This window comes from Podarcis raffonei, chromosome 13 (genome assembly GCF_027172205.1).
Source record: "Podarcis raffonei isolate rPodRaf1 chromosome 13, rPodRaf1.pri, whole genome shotgun sequence".
NCBI classification, from domain to species: domain Eukaryota; kingdom Metazoa; phylum Chordata; class Lepidosauria; order Squamata; family Lacertidae; genus Podarcis; species Podarcis raffonei.
This window is the reverse complement of record NC_070614.1, coordinates 30,846,026-30,862,713: the sequence shown is the minus strand read 5'-3', so window position 1 is coordinate 30,862,713 and position 16,688 is coordinate 30,846,026. Positions and strand designations below refer to the sequence as shown.

At 39.6% G+C, this 16,688-nt stretch overlaps 1 protein-coding gene across 1 annotated transcript; it reads right to left on the bottom strand.

Moving 5' to 3' along the window:
* Positions 1-2,514: 2,514 nt before the first annotated feature.
* Positions 2,515-15,017, bottom strand: LOC128398657 (vomeronasal type-2 receptor 26-like). The gene is made up of 9 exons (XM_053359907.1): positions 14,800-15,017; positions 13,691-13,927; positions 10,305-10,503; positions 9,459-9,523; positions 8,299-8,590; positions 5,659-6,519; positions 5,267-5,494; positions 3,752-3,878; positions 2,515-3,416 (listed from the first exon to the last, which is right to left on the bottom strand). Exons 1-9 carry the CDS (start codon positions 15,015-15,017, stop codon positions 2,515-2,517), a joined length of 3,129 nt encoding a protein of 1,042 aa, XP_053215882.1.
* Between the last annotated feature and the right edge of the window lie 1,671 nt (positions 15,018-16,688).

Below are 16,688 nucleotides of genomic sequence, written 5' to 3'. Positions count from 1 at the left end.
AGAGGGGAAGGAAACACAAGTTCTCTTTCCACCTCATGACTGTTACAGTAGGGTTTTAACAACATTTATGACTGATTATATTACTATCCTGCATGTTTTCCCAAAGGAGCTCCAATTAAACATTAGCCCTGCATTCTCACAGTTGTTGGTAATTAAGCAGGCCGCTGTGGTGACCTTGTGCTGTTAGTATCCACAGATGATAGTGACTGATGGTCCAAGCTTGCATTCAGTGGAAATTCTTTAATCTGGAAAGCAAGTTCATTTAATTTTTCCTCCTCGAAAATATATGTAATGGGTGCCAACCCAAAGACCCCTGCACTTATTTGCCAGGTTTCATTCTTGGCATTCATTCTTATTTGCCAGGTTTCATTCTTTATTTTTATTTGATATTATTGGTATTATTTTCAGAATCATAGCATATTTATTCTAGAGATAAAGTGAAGCCATACGCAACAAACCCAGCAAAGCATTCCCTGGAAATTCCCGAAAGTACATTATAAAAGCCTGTATTTCCATACATATTGTTATCACTTCCATCATACAAAAGTTGCTTTTTTGCTTGACTGCTATGGTGCTAAATCAGTTTTTGCTGCTGGGTAACCATAACTCATTTCAGGCTATCATTGTGCCTAAACATGGGATTATTAAAACTGAATAGAGTTATGGGCACATATAGGTCAGCTTTGATCCCAATTTATATGTGCTTGGTATATCCTCCCATATTTTTTCACATTTAGCACAGAGGTCTGAAGGTGGCTTGTGATAAATTCTATGGGTTCTTTACTGGACAAACCATTTTCTGTATAAGGATTCACACCCTCAAGAAGTATCAATATCTTTTTATGAGGCAGTATTATCCTTTACCTCACCCGATTCTGTCCAGCTGTATGAATGATATTTTAACCCTATTTTCAGGGCTCTCACAGCAGCAGCCCAACATACTTGTGGGGTACAATATGAACCATGAGTGAAGTTCTGAATTTACTCTCCTCAAATCCAAAGTTCTTATAGAACTTTGAAGCTTAGGAGGAAGCCAGTGAGAAATTCAACTGAATTACCTTTCAGAACCAAGGAAACCAAATGTTAATATATAAAAACCTTTACTAAGAAGACCAGGAAATGGTAGGGAAACAGAAGGAAAACAATTATACACAACACAGGTTTGTAAATGAAACAAATAAATTCACTCTTATTGAGCTAGATGTTACTGAATTGAGCAGATTTGGGTTTCAGTACATGTGAAGAGTTCCTTGTAAAATGGAAGTTCAGAACCAAATATTTTGGGGCTCCTTATAATATGCTTATAGGAAAACTAAAGCTTAAGGTAAAGCTGCACAAATTTATAGGCATCTGAGACCAGTAGAAGATGGTATTCACCTTAACAAAGACTGGTGCCTAGCCCAATCAGGAAATACAATTAATCTGTGATGTCAATGAGCTCTTTGCCTGACAAAAAAAATTCAATGTCCCTAACAGCCCTAAATTGTCATTACTGTAGGCTTTGCTTGTTCAGAACACTTGATCCATTGCTTAGAACAGTTTAATTTCAGGATGTGTATTCAGAGACAATGCATTGGCATCTACCCATTAAGAAATCAATGCAGGTGGTGAGAATTGCATATATTCTAAGTGGTCCAGTTCTGCTGTGTCAATATATTGCCATTCTTCAAAAGACTTATCATATTTACCCGAGTCAAATGCACCATTGAATCTAATGCACATCTCAATTTTCAGAATTTTGACACCTAAAAAAAGTATTTACTGCTGAATGTAAATGTGACACTGAATTTAATGCGCACCTTAATTTTCACAATGTAATTTGGTCAAAAAAGGTGAGCATTAGATTCGAGTAAATACTGTATATGTGCATTCTGCAAGATATACAGTACTTAGATGTCACCAAAATTGGGAAACCAGATCAGGAAGAATTCCCTGTAGTGTGCAAGTTGTTAAACAAGTTAAAGCAAAAATGTGTGGAAGCCCCCTTCAGACCTTCACACCTTCAAATTTCTCAAAAGGGACTTAATTCAAGCAAATATAAAAGGGGGGCTGAGATCTCAGTAGAGCACCTGACACAGAGCACTCTATTACACTGGATCTGATACTGTGGAAAATAGACTCATGAGCAAAAAACAAACAAATATACTGAACATACTGAAATGTAAAAGACCAGGTTCATCCCCATAATAATTTTTTTTTTTTTTTGAGTACGGTACTTCTAACCATGTCTACTCACATGTCTGCAAATTCCCGCACTGTGGAGGGTCCCTTCCAACTCCATAATTCTGTGATTCTATGTCAGTATCCCAAAGAATGGAGTGAGAATTACTCCCTGATAAAGGGTTAGCATTGCAGCCCTGACTTCAGTGTTTTTGGGATGGGGGGAAAAATGTTTATTAGAGAGAGCTGACTTTTTAGTAGCATCCACTATAGAAGAAAAATCAACACTAAATTCTTATGAAACGAAGAGGCAGCTTTTAATAAGCATGGCACTGGTTCACTAATTAAAGAAATTCAATTAGTTCTTCGTATTAGCTGTTCCCTTTTGTTCAATTCAGGCTTCAACAAAATAATGTAGCATTTGGGGGAAAAGATGCAGGCCAATAATCCAGCACTGGAGGCTAAGATAGAAAAGATCTCCACAGCTACCATGTATTTCCCCTTAGTGCTCAAGTAGGTTGGAACAAAGGATAACCACACACTGCAAAACACTAACATGCTAAAAGTGATAAATTTGGCTTCATTGAATGTGTCGGGTAACTTCCTGGCAAGGAAGGCCAAAGTGAAGCTGGCAATGGCCAGGAAGCCAATATAGCCAAGGACACAGTAAAACATAGTCACAGACCCCTCATTACATCCAAGTATAATTTGTCCAGCCACTGAATGTACATCAGCCTCTGGCAACGGAGGAGAGATTGCCAGCCACACAATGCAAATACTTCCTTGTATAAGGGAGCAAGAAAGTACAATGGAATCGGCCAGCCTCTTTCCCACCCATTTCCTTATTCTGGATCCTGGCTTGGTGGCCATGAAAGCCAGAACCACAGTGAGGGTTTTTGCCAGCACACAAGAAACAGCCACTGAGAACACGATGCCAAAAGCAGTTTGTCGGAGGAGACATGTCACCTTCTGAGGCTGTCCAATGAATAGCAGCGCAGAAAGGAAGCAGAGCAGGAGGGAGAGGAGGAGCGTGTAGGTGAGCTGCCGGTTGTTGGCTTTGACAATGGGAGTGTTGTGGTTCTTCATAAATGTGAAGAGAACTAGAACGGTGACCAAAGAACCGGAAAGAGCAGAAAGGGCTAAACTGATCCCCACAGGCTCTTCATAAGACAAGAAGCTTATTTCCTTGGGAATACATAAATCATGGTTTTTATTTGGATGTGTTTGTTCTGAACATGTGGAACAATCACTTATATCTGAAATGGAAAATGTGTGGCTTAATCTCACAAACATGCCATTAATCTCTCTCTTTTTTTCAATTTTTTTTATTGATTTTCACAAAATTAAAAACACAGTAACAAATAAACAGACAAACATAAATCATAACCTTATTGAAACTAATCTTCTTAACATTGTTAAGTGACTTCCTCGTATCCCCCTAGTTGAATTTCAATGCATATCATTTTAACGGTTTTCCAAAAAACATGCCTTTAATCTCAAGAGCAGCTGATTATACAATTTGAATCTATAGCCCTGTTGTGATTAAATATCACGTAAACTCCCTCCTATTTCTAAAGACATTATTGCTTACCCTTCTGGTCTGAAAACTTCCCTTCTGGACAGGGGATGCAATCATAGCAACAAAATGGCTCCCCTTCTTTTGATTTCTTGCTTGAACCAGGACTGCACTGCTCACTGCATAGAGAAATAGGCCTTGCCTAATCCATGAAGGAAAAAAGAGAATATAGATCTTGGAGTCATTATGGGGATGGCTAATTTTAAATTATCTTATTTTAAACTGAACCTTTAGTCACCACATAAAAGTGGTGATACAGGCTGACCTTGTCCAGAATACACTCATTGTGAGGAAGGAACCATGTGCCCTTTCTCAAAGTGAGACACTGAGGAGGATGAGGAGAGGGTGGGCATTGAATGCAGAAGGCTGTTTTCATAAACAGAAGGCTGGTCACAGCTGCATTGCAGGAAATAACAATTTACGGCTCCCCTTTATCCAGCAGCTGAAACAATGATCTAATTGTGCCTTACGATAATGGCAATGCCACAGTCAAGGAGCGTGGTCATGTCCATTTTGTTCCATTTGAATTAATTAACTCCGGTCTCATTGCCAATATTCAATATTCAATCAATATTCAATCAATTATAGGAATAAATATTTTTAAAGAAACATGCTATTGTGATGGTATAGTGTCAGGATGCTGTCATCGGCTCCCGAATGGTTACCCAGGAAAGTATAAGACAAGGAAAAGTTTCTTACAGTCCTTTTTTATTTCATACAGAGAGAGGCTATAGAACCCTTCCTCTTGGATAATGGCGTTGTTCCAAGTGAATCTCCACCCTCACTTTTTCTCTTTCCAACTTCCCCATCCATCAACATAATCACCTCCTCTACAGGTGCTCCTAAGTGCCCTCTGTCTTTGAGCTCCTTGCTCTCATACATTTAAGGCTAACCAGGTTCTGGGAGATGGAGGGTCTGATATGATTTCTAATGACAAGGTGTCAGCCAAGTGTTGGTCCAGCTCTCCTATGATTTCCCAACTTTCCCCCTCATCTGTCTCTGAGCTGTGACCTCCCTCAAACGCCTGTTGTACATACAGTATATGCCATCTACCTCTTCTTCAGGGCGTGGATATTAGGTTGAACTAGGCAAAAAAAATAATGATCAGAGAAATAGGTAGGTTTCAGCCAAGGTATTGGATATGTCTGTGGTATCAAGCAACCCACTTCCTGCCAGTACAGCCAGGGGGAGGGGATGTGCATCCAACCACCAGCTGCGCAGGAAGGAAAACATGGCCCTGGGATGATGTCACAGCCATGCTGGGAACCAAATGCCACTTCCTTGGACACCAAACTAACTATTTATTTCAACCAATAATGAATATTTTACACATATTCAATGCAAAAAAGGCATATTCTTTGTTCACCCAACAACTTATCAATACATAAAATCAAAGAGCTTCTGAGGAGGAATTTCATGAAGTGTACTTTGTATAATCAGTTCCCAAATTCTTCATAAATTCCAAACTCAACATTGAGCAGAGAAACTGTGTTAAAATCAGGACTGAAAATAGCTACAATCTGATTGTACCTGATTAAACCACTTGTGCCAAGTTATAGCATCCTCATGGATGGTGAACATTTCACCCGAAGATGTCTGGGGATTTATTCTCCCAACTTCAACTTTATGAAAGGATTGGTTTTGTGAAGCAATCCAATTAATAACATCAAGCCCAGCTTCCAACTCCCCCTTCTGGTTGAAGGAAACTGTGTCTCCCACACTATTATTAAATGACACTCCTCTGAGGAAATGATGAAACTAGATTTTGAAAAGAGAGAAAAGAGAAGTTTGTGTCAGTTTTACAGATGAAGACAATGCTAACTGTATCTAACAAGGACCAGAACTGTCTGAGAGATAATTTATTGCACTATTTTAACACCAATCTATGGCACAAGGTCTCAAGGGAAATCTGGCCACATTACCTGCCACAGCTGATAAAACTGAGATACCAGCTTCCTATTGTCTTCCAGTAATCTTGAATTGAGTCTGGCTGAGAACATGGCATGGACAGCATGGGCCATGGCATAAACAGCATTGTATATACAGTAGCTATGGCCCGTCATGCTCATTTCAAAAAAGGACGTAGGAAGCATTTCCAGGTTCTCCTCTCCAGTGCAAATCTCCTGATCCATAACATCTGTGACTGTACTAGGGAAGACACAAGCAAAGGCCTGTTGCCAGAAGTCCTTGATGAAATAATCTCCATCTGTGGTGGAGGGACTTATGTGTTCAAGAAATTTGTGAAATTCTGGTAGAGCATTAGAGTGAATTGTGAAAGACAGAGCCCCATGGATTATTTGTGCATCCCAAGTCCTTTGATAAACTGCAGAAGTCAGCTCCATCTGGGCTGTCATTATCCACACTTTACCTCTTGCATCCTCTCCTATCTCTTCTTCTTCTGATAAATATGGAAACCATCTAAGAAATATCATTGAGTAAGATTCTCCGTAGACGACTATCACATTGGCATTGCTACCCATTACTTTATCACGTATTTTTGCACCCTGTTGTAACAACACTTTTACTTCAGTGATGAAAGATACTTTGGGGATTCTTTCTATGAAGGCAAAACAGATACCACTGGAGGAAAACATTGGAACCACTGTTTGCACAAATTGTTCTCCATTCTCAAGTTCCATCGTAAGGAGCCCAATCCATGTCCACCCGAAATGCAGAAGTAAGGAGAGAATCCCCTCATACTGAAGGGCTTCTTGGGGGACCATTTGGTAGAAGGAGAGGCCTGGAGTTTTATCATGCATGATGGGAGCAGGACCATATGTGAGCTTCGTGGAGGAGGGTGCAGAAAAGGAACAAAACAAATAGGAATGCTTTAATGGAGATATTCAGTCAGATTTTATTCAACATAGCAGCACAATAAGTGAAACTGCATAACTACGAGAACTACCTTATCCCGCATGTGCCTATGTGATCGCTATGCTCTGTGGAATTGGCATTGCCACTGGTGCATCATAATATATTTTCTTCATTCATAAAAAGAACGTGATTGTTTAGTTTGGTAGTGCCTACACTTTGTAACTCCCTGCTTGTTTAAATCAAATGGTTGGCTTCACTGTCCTCTTTATAATCACTCTTAAAACATTTTTTTGTTTAGATTAGCCCACTCCGATGCTTAGAAAGCTGAGGTAATTTTAATTTGCTGCTGTATTTTAACTTTTATATGTTTTAAGCTATGGTGGTGATTATTTTCTTGATTTTTTAACTTCTCTTAACTGTTTTTATGGTATTCTTTACCATCAAGTGTTTTTTTAAAATAATAATAAATAAATAAATTATCATGGCTTATGGAGTTCATTTCCTATGGTTCAATTAATGAATGCAAAATATTCTTTTAAAAAATGAAATGTGTTTATTGTATTCTTCTTTGTTATGAATGGATGCCCTCAAATTAAACTCTACGAGCTGGAGCTAGAGGAGTGTAAATATGAGTATTGATAAAGGAGATGAAAGAGGATGCCATGTTTCAGAGAAACAGTCTCACTGTGTTTCAACCCCGACATCCTACTTTACTGTGTCATTATTATTATTTTCATTTTCCAGATTTTGTTATAACATCTGCTTGTATTTGCAGAAGAGTGTTAATGCCATTTGGGATGGTTATCACTGCACAAATGGCATTAACAGTATTTTTCTGGACCAGGGAGATTCATGCAGGATCTATCCTGATCCTTTTCTATGACACCTCAAATCCTTTAAATATATGCATTCCCTTCATATAGGCACCCTCCTGCCTGCATCTCTACAAAGACAATGGAGAGAACATCAAATTTAAGTGGTGCAATCTAGTAGGCATGCAATGCTACTTGTTTGCTAATTTTAGCATAGTCTCCCTAATTATTAACGAAATGTTCCTTAGTTGGGGTTAATGCTCCATAACTTTCCACTCCCCTTCTGAGAAGTGCACTCCAAGATCTGCCTCCCATACCATTTTCAACTCTCACTCGACCTCCACCACAAAATCAACCATCATATTCATAGCTGTCAACTTTTCCCTTTTCTTGCGAGGAATCCTATTCGGAATAAGGGAATTAAAAAAAGGAAACCGTTGACAGCTATGATCATATTATAAGTTTCTGAGGCTATGACCTTTGCATCCCTGGTGCCTTTCGCATATATCTGCCCAAAGATTTGTGGCTGATTTAATATATTTCTCAATAATTGTCTTCTATGAAGATTAACAAAGCTGGAACTCTGTTAAATCACCTTCTTCTCTGCTCTGAGTTAATGCATCTAAACTCTTCTTGGGGAGTGACTGGTTTCATTCAATCTGATACTGAATTCTGTATAAGCTCAGATAACGAAACACATAGAGGCATGAAAAGGTAAAAGAACCTCATGCATGTTTGTGTGAGAGAGAATGTTATTTTGTTTTTCTTTATTCTATAAACAGATTCAGGATTTTTTATTTAAGGTTATATTTTTCTTCACAACACCAGTTTCCATATTTTAACCTTTAAGCCACAAAGTGAAATATGGTTGGCCATACAAACATTAAGGGAAAACCCCCTTAAACCCATTGTGCTCAGCACAGAGACTGATAATACCTGTGGAATTTTGTAGATATCCAAGACTGTTGCTGCATGAAGAGAGGTTAGAGGGTCAAGTCCCCCAATGACAGCTATCAAATCATTCTGAGTGTCACATTTGTAGTTGGGAACAAATCTGTCTGGGCTGGACGTAAGGAGCATTGTGGCATGATAAGTCCCCCTTGCAATGAAATAGCTGTCAAAGATGTGGAAGCCCAAGGTTGTATTGGATAAGATCTGAGGGTTGCCATTGATCTCCTTTACTGCAAATGCCAAGGCAAGGACGTGCTGGTAATTCTTAGGCACCACGCTGGAATGAGAATTGCAATATGAATCAGAAAGATAACTTACATTGTGTAAAATTCAAATTACTGATTTTTCACCAATGTAGTAGTAGTAGTAGTAGTAGTAGTAATAGCAGCAGCAGTAGTAGTAGTAATACTCTGCCCATCTGACTGGGTCACCCATGGCACTCTGGTGGCTTATCCTTTGCCAATTACCAATGTGATCCAGAAGGTAGTTTCAAATTACTCATGACCCAGAAAATTTTCACATAATAAGCAGAGGCGTTCTGTTAAAGGTACAACAACATAGTTTTACTCAATGTGATACAAAGTCTATGTCTGGCCTCAAATAAGCTTTTAAACCTACAGTCACACATCTGGGAATAAGTCTTATTTTACTCAATTTCACTGTTGGATTATGCTGTAAACCATTATTTGAAATGTAGCGCACAAGGGCAGGAGATGGTATTATGACATTCAAGTCCACATTTGCATATTGTTTTTCTAAAGTTTTGGTTATGGGTTGTATTTTTTATAATAATAATAATAATAATAATAATAATAATAATAATAATAATAATATTGCAACCCACGCTGGGACCTTATGATGAAGTACAGGTAAGAATAAAATTGATTATGATGATGATGAAACCACCCTGCTTATTTTATAGACACAAAGCTGAAACTTTGCATGTTGCTTTTCTAAAGTTTAAAGCACCATCCTTGTATTGGCTAAAATCCAACCTAAATGCTTGACATCTTTCCCAGAAGTGAGAATGGATTTAGGTCTGATACTCATTTCTGGCCAAAAGAAAGTTCAATAAAATTGTTTGACTTCAAAATAAAAGTAATTGGTATCAAAACATAATTTAATTTGCATATTTATCTTTAAACCCGATATTCTTACATCCACTTTTTGTATAAGGATAAACAGCTCCTTTGACCAACTCTTTTGGACCCTGAAACAGCACAAAGAAATTGAAAAATTACATTCATCATTTTCAGTATTGCCTTTCTACAGTTGAAGCCACAAGCCTTGCTTTTCTATGGGTTAAAATAAAATTAAATGAAATAGCTTAGCATTTTTGAAAATAAAAATTGAACAGGTTGTATTCATAATTATAATTTTACGTTGGACACTCATTTTTTCAACCCAAATAAAATGTTACAATGTTTAGGTTTTGGTAGCCAACCATTCTGAGCCATTAATCATCACTTCACCTAATTATTGAAGTATCAGTGGTCAATAACCAAAACAATAAATTTTGTAGTGGGGGGTGGGTTGGGGGAGTGGAGAGGATGTGAATATGAGACCAAATATATGTTCTTATCATATCACACTTGCAAAAAACTAATTCATATTGACTGTTTGAATCCCCCCCCCCCCAAATGTGGAGTCCATTCATTTAATACATTCGGGGACCTATGCAACATCCCCACCATCCATCCATTTTTCTAAGATTATGGAGCACTGATGGGTGATGTCTCTATAATCCTGCATTCAGACAATGCATTCATCTGATTTATGTATCCTCCAAAAAATTTTCAACTGCTTGTCCTTCTATGGGCTGGGCAATTGAGAAATAACCTGTTTAGCTCTATTCTTTTTTGAAAGTAAAAAAAAATAAATACAAAAGGAAATAAGACACAGTAAGACACAGGTGTAAGGTTTAAGCTATAGGGTGGACTATTCAAATGAACAAAGAAGGGATTCCCTTACATAAACTCTTCAGGCAGTACCTGTGGGGGTTCTTCAGTGAAGGTTAAGGCATTGGAGATGATGTAGCCGTGAGAAGCTATGCCACCAAGGATGACGTCTCCTGACTCGTGATACTTGTGAAGTGGAGGGTGTGGATCATGGACATGACACTTCACAATGTGAGCTTTGCATGTCGTGTGAGGTGGCAGTACAAGAAGCATCACCAGAAATATCAGCATCCTGAGTGCAAGGACAAATCTTCACTTGAGGGACATTACACTATCTCCATTGTCAACTCCCTTCTTAGAGTGTCTATAGCTTCAAAGGCTAATATGTATGTTCATTCAGTCTGTAAAGAGGCATGCTGCCCTGAATAATAAATATTGCTGGTGGAAAGCAGTAGTTCTAAACTCTCATTGTTATATTTAGTAAATGGCATCTTTCAATTTCTTTCTTATTCAAATTCCACAGGGAGTTTGAGAGGCAGCAGAATTAATTATTGTCATTTTTTGATGTCAGGTTTTCACTGTGGAATAGCAGAAGGGAGCTAGTTTGTCACATCTGAGCATATCTCCCCTAATCAGTTGAGTATTGAAATGAGAGCAAATAATCAGATGCACAACACCATGTTTTGGAGTTAGAAAACACATAGTCGAGACGAAACACAGCTTTCAGAGGCTGAGCACGCTGAGAGCCAAGGAGAGGAGATAAGCCTGGAATGTGAAAAGGGGGAAAGGGCAGCCAAGCTGCAGTAGAAAACTAATCCCTGAGTACAAAGAGCAGGAGGGGGGGAGTCCAAGGGGGAAAACACAAACTGTCAGTTCAAATTCGGGCTCAGAAGCAGGGGCACCGGAAATAGCCTGTCCAAAAACACGTAGGCTCGTGAGAATATGTGAGAAGCAGGAAAAAGAAAGAAAACGAAAGTGGGGGTTTTGTTGCTGGGGGAGGAAGAGGCGGAGCTCAGACATGCCAACAGCAAACTTGGGAGAAGACGCTGAGGACTGAGCTCTGCAGTGATTTACGTGTTTAAGCAATAAATCTGAGATAACTACTTCCAGAGTTGTCTTGCTTCTGTGGGAGAGACCGAAGCCATTACACACATGAACATGTCTTAGGAGGACCACACTGAATATTCATACTGAACTTCATTAACTCATTCTGGGAGATATCAAATGCCCTCTCATTGATTACAAATGGGGACAAGCCATTGGTGGGAGGAATTATCAGTCAGGGTGGGGTGTGGGGAAGCTTCACTTACCTATAACAAATACATGTCTATCCTCCAATCGGCAACTCAGTTGCCTTCAAAAACCCAACTGCTGAGTCCTTTGAAACTAGACTCAAATGCTTCTGGGAAAGACATTTCCTTAGTATGTTACTAGGGCTGTGTCCATGCTACATAGAATAAGAAGCTTATATGCTGCGGAATACAGAAATAGTGTTTTGTTTTGTGTTTTTTTTAAAAAAAAAATGTGAATAAGTTTAGTTTGAACTTGCAGGACCTTCAATCAGCAAGTGGAAAATGTCTGGCTTGATCTCACAAACATGACATTAATCTTCATAGCAACCAACCCCTTTCTTCTCATAGAAATATTAGTTGCAGTATGGTGATTGTGGAGATTTCTAGGGCTGCACATCAAAGTCAGCAGAAGACAGCAGAACACAATCAGACCTATTCAGGAGAATCTGAGCTTCCCAAGAGTCCCATGAAGATAGCTCCTTATTTCCCTTGGGTGGGTCACACAGAGTGATCTGGCACTATCAGTGTACTGTGTGTTGAATGGGAAGTCTACAATGATAAATCCCCTGCAGGGAACACAGTAGCGAAGAAGTTCCGAGCAGGATTGAATCCACTACTCACAGCAGGGCAGATTATTGTGAAGCAGTACCCTGCAGGATTCAATCCTCTTGCTCTTGGCTTGGAGAGGGGAAGAAAACATAAATTCTCTTTACACCTCATGACTTTTAAATTAGAGTTTTGAAAGGACTATTGTTTGATTATATTTCCATCCTGCATGTTTCCCCAACTGAGCCCCGATTAAACTTTAGCTCTGCATTATCACAGCTGTTGGTAATTAAGTGGGTGCTGTGTTGACCTTGGACTACTAGTATCCACAAGAAAGTATTCAAGAAAAATTAAAATTACTGTATTTTAAACATCTTTTCCATGAATTTATATTTCAGTATTTCATACCACATTTGTGGTACTACTCTAAGGCAGTGGTTTTCAACCAGTGTGCCATGGCACCTTGGGGTACCTTGAATGATGGTCAGGGAGGGTTCCCTCCCTTCTTTGATGCCCTCATGCATCTGCCTCCCAATGGCTTGTGTGGCTGTTTGTTGCTGCAGCCCTGGCTACAAGCTCCTCAGGCGAATGGTGCCTCTGGGGCTGGCCAGGAGGTGCTGTTTGCCTAGAGCTGAGGCGGCCTTGGAGTAGACAAGCAAATGGGTGAGGGATCCCAGCCAGCCAGTCTGCTAGCTCTTGCTGTTGGGAAGGAACAGACAAGTGGGAGGCTGGGCAGGCATGCACCACGCTGGCCTTTCTTGTGTTTGCTGTGTGAAAGGCCTATCTGGCAGTTGAAGGGGAACCCTTCCACCATGCAGGCTCAGTGGCATCTGCTGTTGTCACTGCTGCCTCCCAAGGTGAGTAAGCTGCTGTCCTCATGTTCACCTTTGACCAGTCTCTGTCGGGCCACTAAGGCTGGGGGCATCTTCTTCCCAGGCCCCTGTGGGATGTTAGGAGAAGTCACCTCTCTTGGGGGGTGGCTCATGGACCAGGGGTAGTTGCAGCTGCTCCCTGAAGGACTCTCAAGGAAAGATGAGGAGCCTGAGGGAACACTCCACAAGGGAGGGTGTTCAGAATTGGGTGGTGGCCTGCCAGCTCTGCAGCTTTTGAGGCTTGGAGCGTGTTCTCCCACAGGAGAGCCACGGAAAGAATGTAGTTGATCATGGAAGCCGTGGACTCAAAAAGATTGAAAACCTCTCATCTAAGGTGTCTTATTTAAAAAAAGAAACAATTAAGCAATACATTACATTACAGTTAACCAATGTAGTATATAAAGTAATTTCAAGTTACTCATGACCTGGAGCATTATTCAGCTTATGATCAAAAACATTCTGTTAAGGTGTATCAATATAGAATCCCTCAAAACTGTACAAAGTCTGGGCTTCAAGAAGGTGGCAATCCCTTAGTCACTCAGTTGGGAGTAAGCCTTATTGAACTCAAAGGCAGTGTTGGATTATGCTTTAAGTGATTACATAAATATTTGAAAAGTAGCACATCATACCAGAATATTTCATTATGAGATTAAAGTCCAAACTTCATATATTACTTTTCTAAAGTTGTGTTGTGATTTTTTTAATATATTTTTTTAAAATGTTGTAACCCACCCTGGGACCTTACAGTGAATGCTAGGTAATGAAATACATGATGATGATGATGATGATGATGATGATGATGATGATGTAACCATCTCTGCTCAGTTTACTGACCCAAAGGCCAAATTTTGCATATTGCTTTTCTAAAGTTGAAAGCACCATCCCTGTATTGGCCAAAAGAAAGGTCAACAAAAATGCTTGACATACGGTATTTCCTAGAGGGGTGAATGGATTTAGCTCAGATACCCATTTTTGGCCAAAAGAAAATTCAACAAAATTGCTTGACCTAAAAAAAAGAAAAGAAAAGCGAGAAATTGATATCAATTTAAAACTGAGATTCTGAGGGTTTTCATTGATCTCTTTCACGGCAAATGCCAAAGCCATGATGTGATGGTAATTATTAATTATTACACTAGAACAAGAGTTGCATTCCACATCACACATGTTTCCCATGTTTTGTAAAATGATCACCAATGCATCTATATATATATATATATATATATATATATATATATATATATATATTGCAGTATTGCCATTTTTTTTCATAACCCTTAACCTAAATTGCCCTAAGCAGAAAGGAAGTATATTTGTACTTAATAATAGGTACTGTGCTTCTCAGTATGGTAGGGTGTATGGGCTGATAAGGGAGTGGTAAGACCTCTGGTGGGGAACAGGTCATGCTGCTTCAGGGATAGTTTGTCCACCTTTGGCTCCCACCCTACCCTCAGTTCTCATTTGTGGCTCCTAGAAGCTGTCACCATGCCAACGTGACCACATCCCAGGAAATCTCTTTGCAGCTAAACCAGGTGAGTGTAGTCGATGGGTCTCAAACCCTCAGCAGCTTCCCACTGAGATGATACTGAAATTGGAGATTAGCTGTTAAATTATTTACCATGTGTGCAAAACTACAACACTCACCTGCATAGATAGCAGCTGCCTAGTTGGAATAAGGCATCTCTAGCATATCTACCTAGGCCCACAGAGTCATGATGCTTTGTCCATGGTCTAGAGAACAGGGAACCTCCTCCCTAGTCCTGGCACACCCTTCCCCATACCTTTATTTCCCTGAAGCTTTCTTCAACAGTCAAACCCCAAAGCCACCATTATGAGGATGCCGGTATTAGACTGTTCACAAAAAGTAGGTAAATCCCTTACATAAGTTCTTCAAACAATGCTGGTGGAGGTTCTTCAGTGAAGGATAATTGTTTGGAGATTATGAAGATCTGAGAAGCTAGGCCACCAAGGATGAGGTCTCCTGACTGGTGATACTTGTGAAGTGGAGGGTGTGGATCATGGACATGACACTTCACAATGTGAGTCTTGCATGTCATTTCAGGAAGCAGTGCCAGCAGCAACACCACAAATGCCACCATCCTGAGTGTAAGGAGAAATCTCCACAAGACTTATTATATTGTGTTTCCACTGACACCTCCCTTAATGTATTGTCCATAGTTTCAAAGGCAGGTATTGAATACTTGTCAGTCTGAAATAAACCTTAAACCTGAAGAATAAGATTTTGTTAGTCCTGAGCCATATTTTGAACATGGCACTTATATAAAATACTTCACTGTCTCCAACACTAAAAATTGTAAGGTGGTTTTGCATGTGGCAGAATTAATTACAGTCTACTTTATAATAACAAAGGAAAATAATTGCAAAGTCAAGGTTGGAGTTTCCCCTGAGGAATTGCAGAAGCTTTCAAAAAATTATGTTTGTCACACCTGGACATGAGTTTTCCTTTGTTTCATTTTCTGCCTTGTAATTTTGATCTGATGTGCAGCTCAGAGCTTAGCTTTCCATTAGTTTTTTGCCCTTCCTGAATGGTCCAGTTGAGTTTTGGTCTTTATTTATTTCTCTCTTTTTTACTTTACAAAGTTGTTATTGTACTTCACCAGACCTTAACCTATTATACAGTATTTGTAAGGATGGATTCCAAATATAATTGAGTTTGTCCATGGCAAGTCTGTGTTTATATGCAAGTTGTTCACATGTTTTGAGTTTGTAAAAGTCTTCCATCCAATTGTATGGATTTTTATTTTTCCAATTCATCGGTATCAGTCTTTTTGCTGTGGTAAGAGCATGGAGAGTCCACTCATATTGTCCTTTTGTAAGATTTCATATGCTGGACATATAATTCAAAAAGATATTTTGCTCTGTAAATGTTAGGTTGTTCCGTACGGTTCTGTTGATAGTTTCAGTTACCTTCTGCCAACAATCTCTCAGTATAGGACAATGAAAAAACATATGTTTTAGAGAAGCATTATCCCTATTGCATCTTCAACAGTTAGATACCCTAGATAGCCCTTTTTTTAGACAAACATAATGGGGTCCAGTATATTCTGAATGCTATTTTTTGTTGTATGAGCCTCAATTTAAGGTCCTGAGATGCCCTTGTTATAGCACTTAAAACAGTTTCCCACTGTGTGGTCGAAACAGAGATCTCTAATTCTTTATTTCATTCCTCCCTCAATACCTGTATATCAAATTGGTTTGCTAGTAACAAAGATTTATATATGTTGATGGTTGGGTTTTTTGTTGCACAAGAATTAATCAGCTACTTCAATATCTCTGGGGTCTCTGAGGCTGTAGAAGCTGCTGATCCATAGATGGTGGTTGGCAAGTGTTTTATCTGGAGATATTGGCAGTGAGCATTTGCGTGCCAAGACCCCATGCCCCTCAATTGCCTATTGATTAATAAACACAGAGATGCGAATATTTAGGTTAATAGGCTAAAACAGACCACAACTTTATTGGTTACAGATGGGAGTGGTTGGGCTTAGGGTGAAGCCAGGCAGTATCTTGACTCCCACCTGTCTGCAGGGAGTCCAGCTAAGGGTAAGCTACCAATAGGGGGAGCCCTATGACTTACACCAAATAGAGACACCACAAGGGATCCCGGTTGGGGTCATGGCATGGCCGTAGCCCACGCCTGGGCTTCAGACAAGATCCACACCCCTGGATCCTGTTAACAGATTGCCCTTATAGAGGTGGGTCAGGTGGAGGATACAACCTCTCCTCCATTAAACAAAGGCTTACTCAATGCC

Coding starts and splice junctions, on each gene's coding strand:
- LOC128398657 (XM_053359907.1), bottom strand. CDS start 15,017: ATGGTGGCATTTGTGGTGTTGCTGCTGGCACTGCTTCCTGAAATGACA. Junction 9,524..10,304: donor TCACTGAAGAACCCCCACAG/GTACTGCCTGAA, acceptor GTGCTGTTTCAG/GGTCCAAAAGAGTTGGTCAA. Junction 3,417..3,751: donor GAAGTTTTCAGACCAGAAGG/GTAAGCAATAAT, acceptor TTTCCATTTCAG/ATATAAGTGATTGTTCCACA.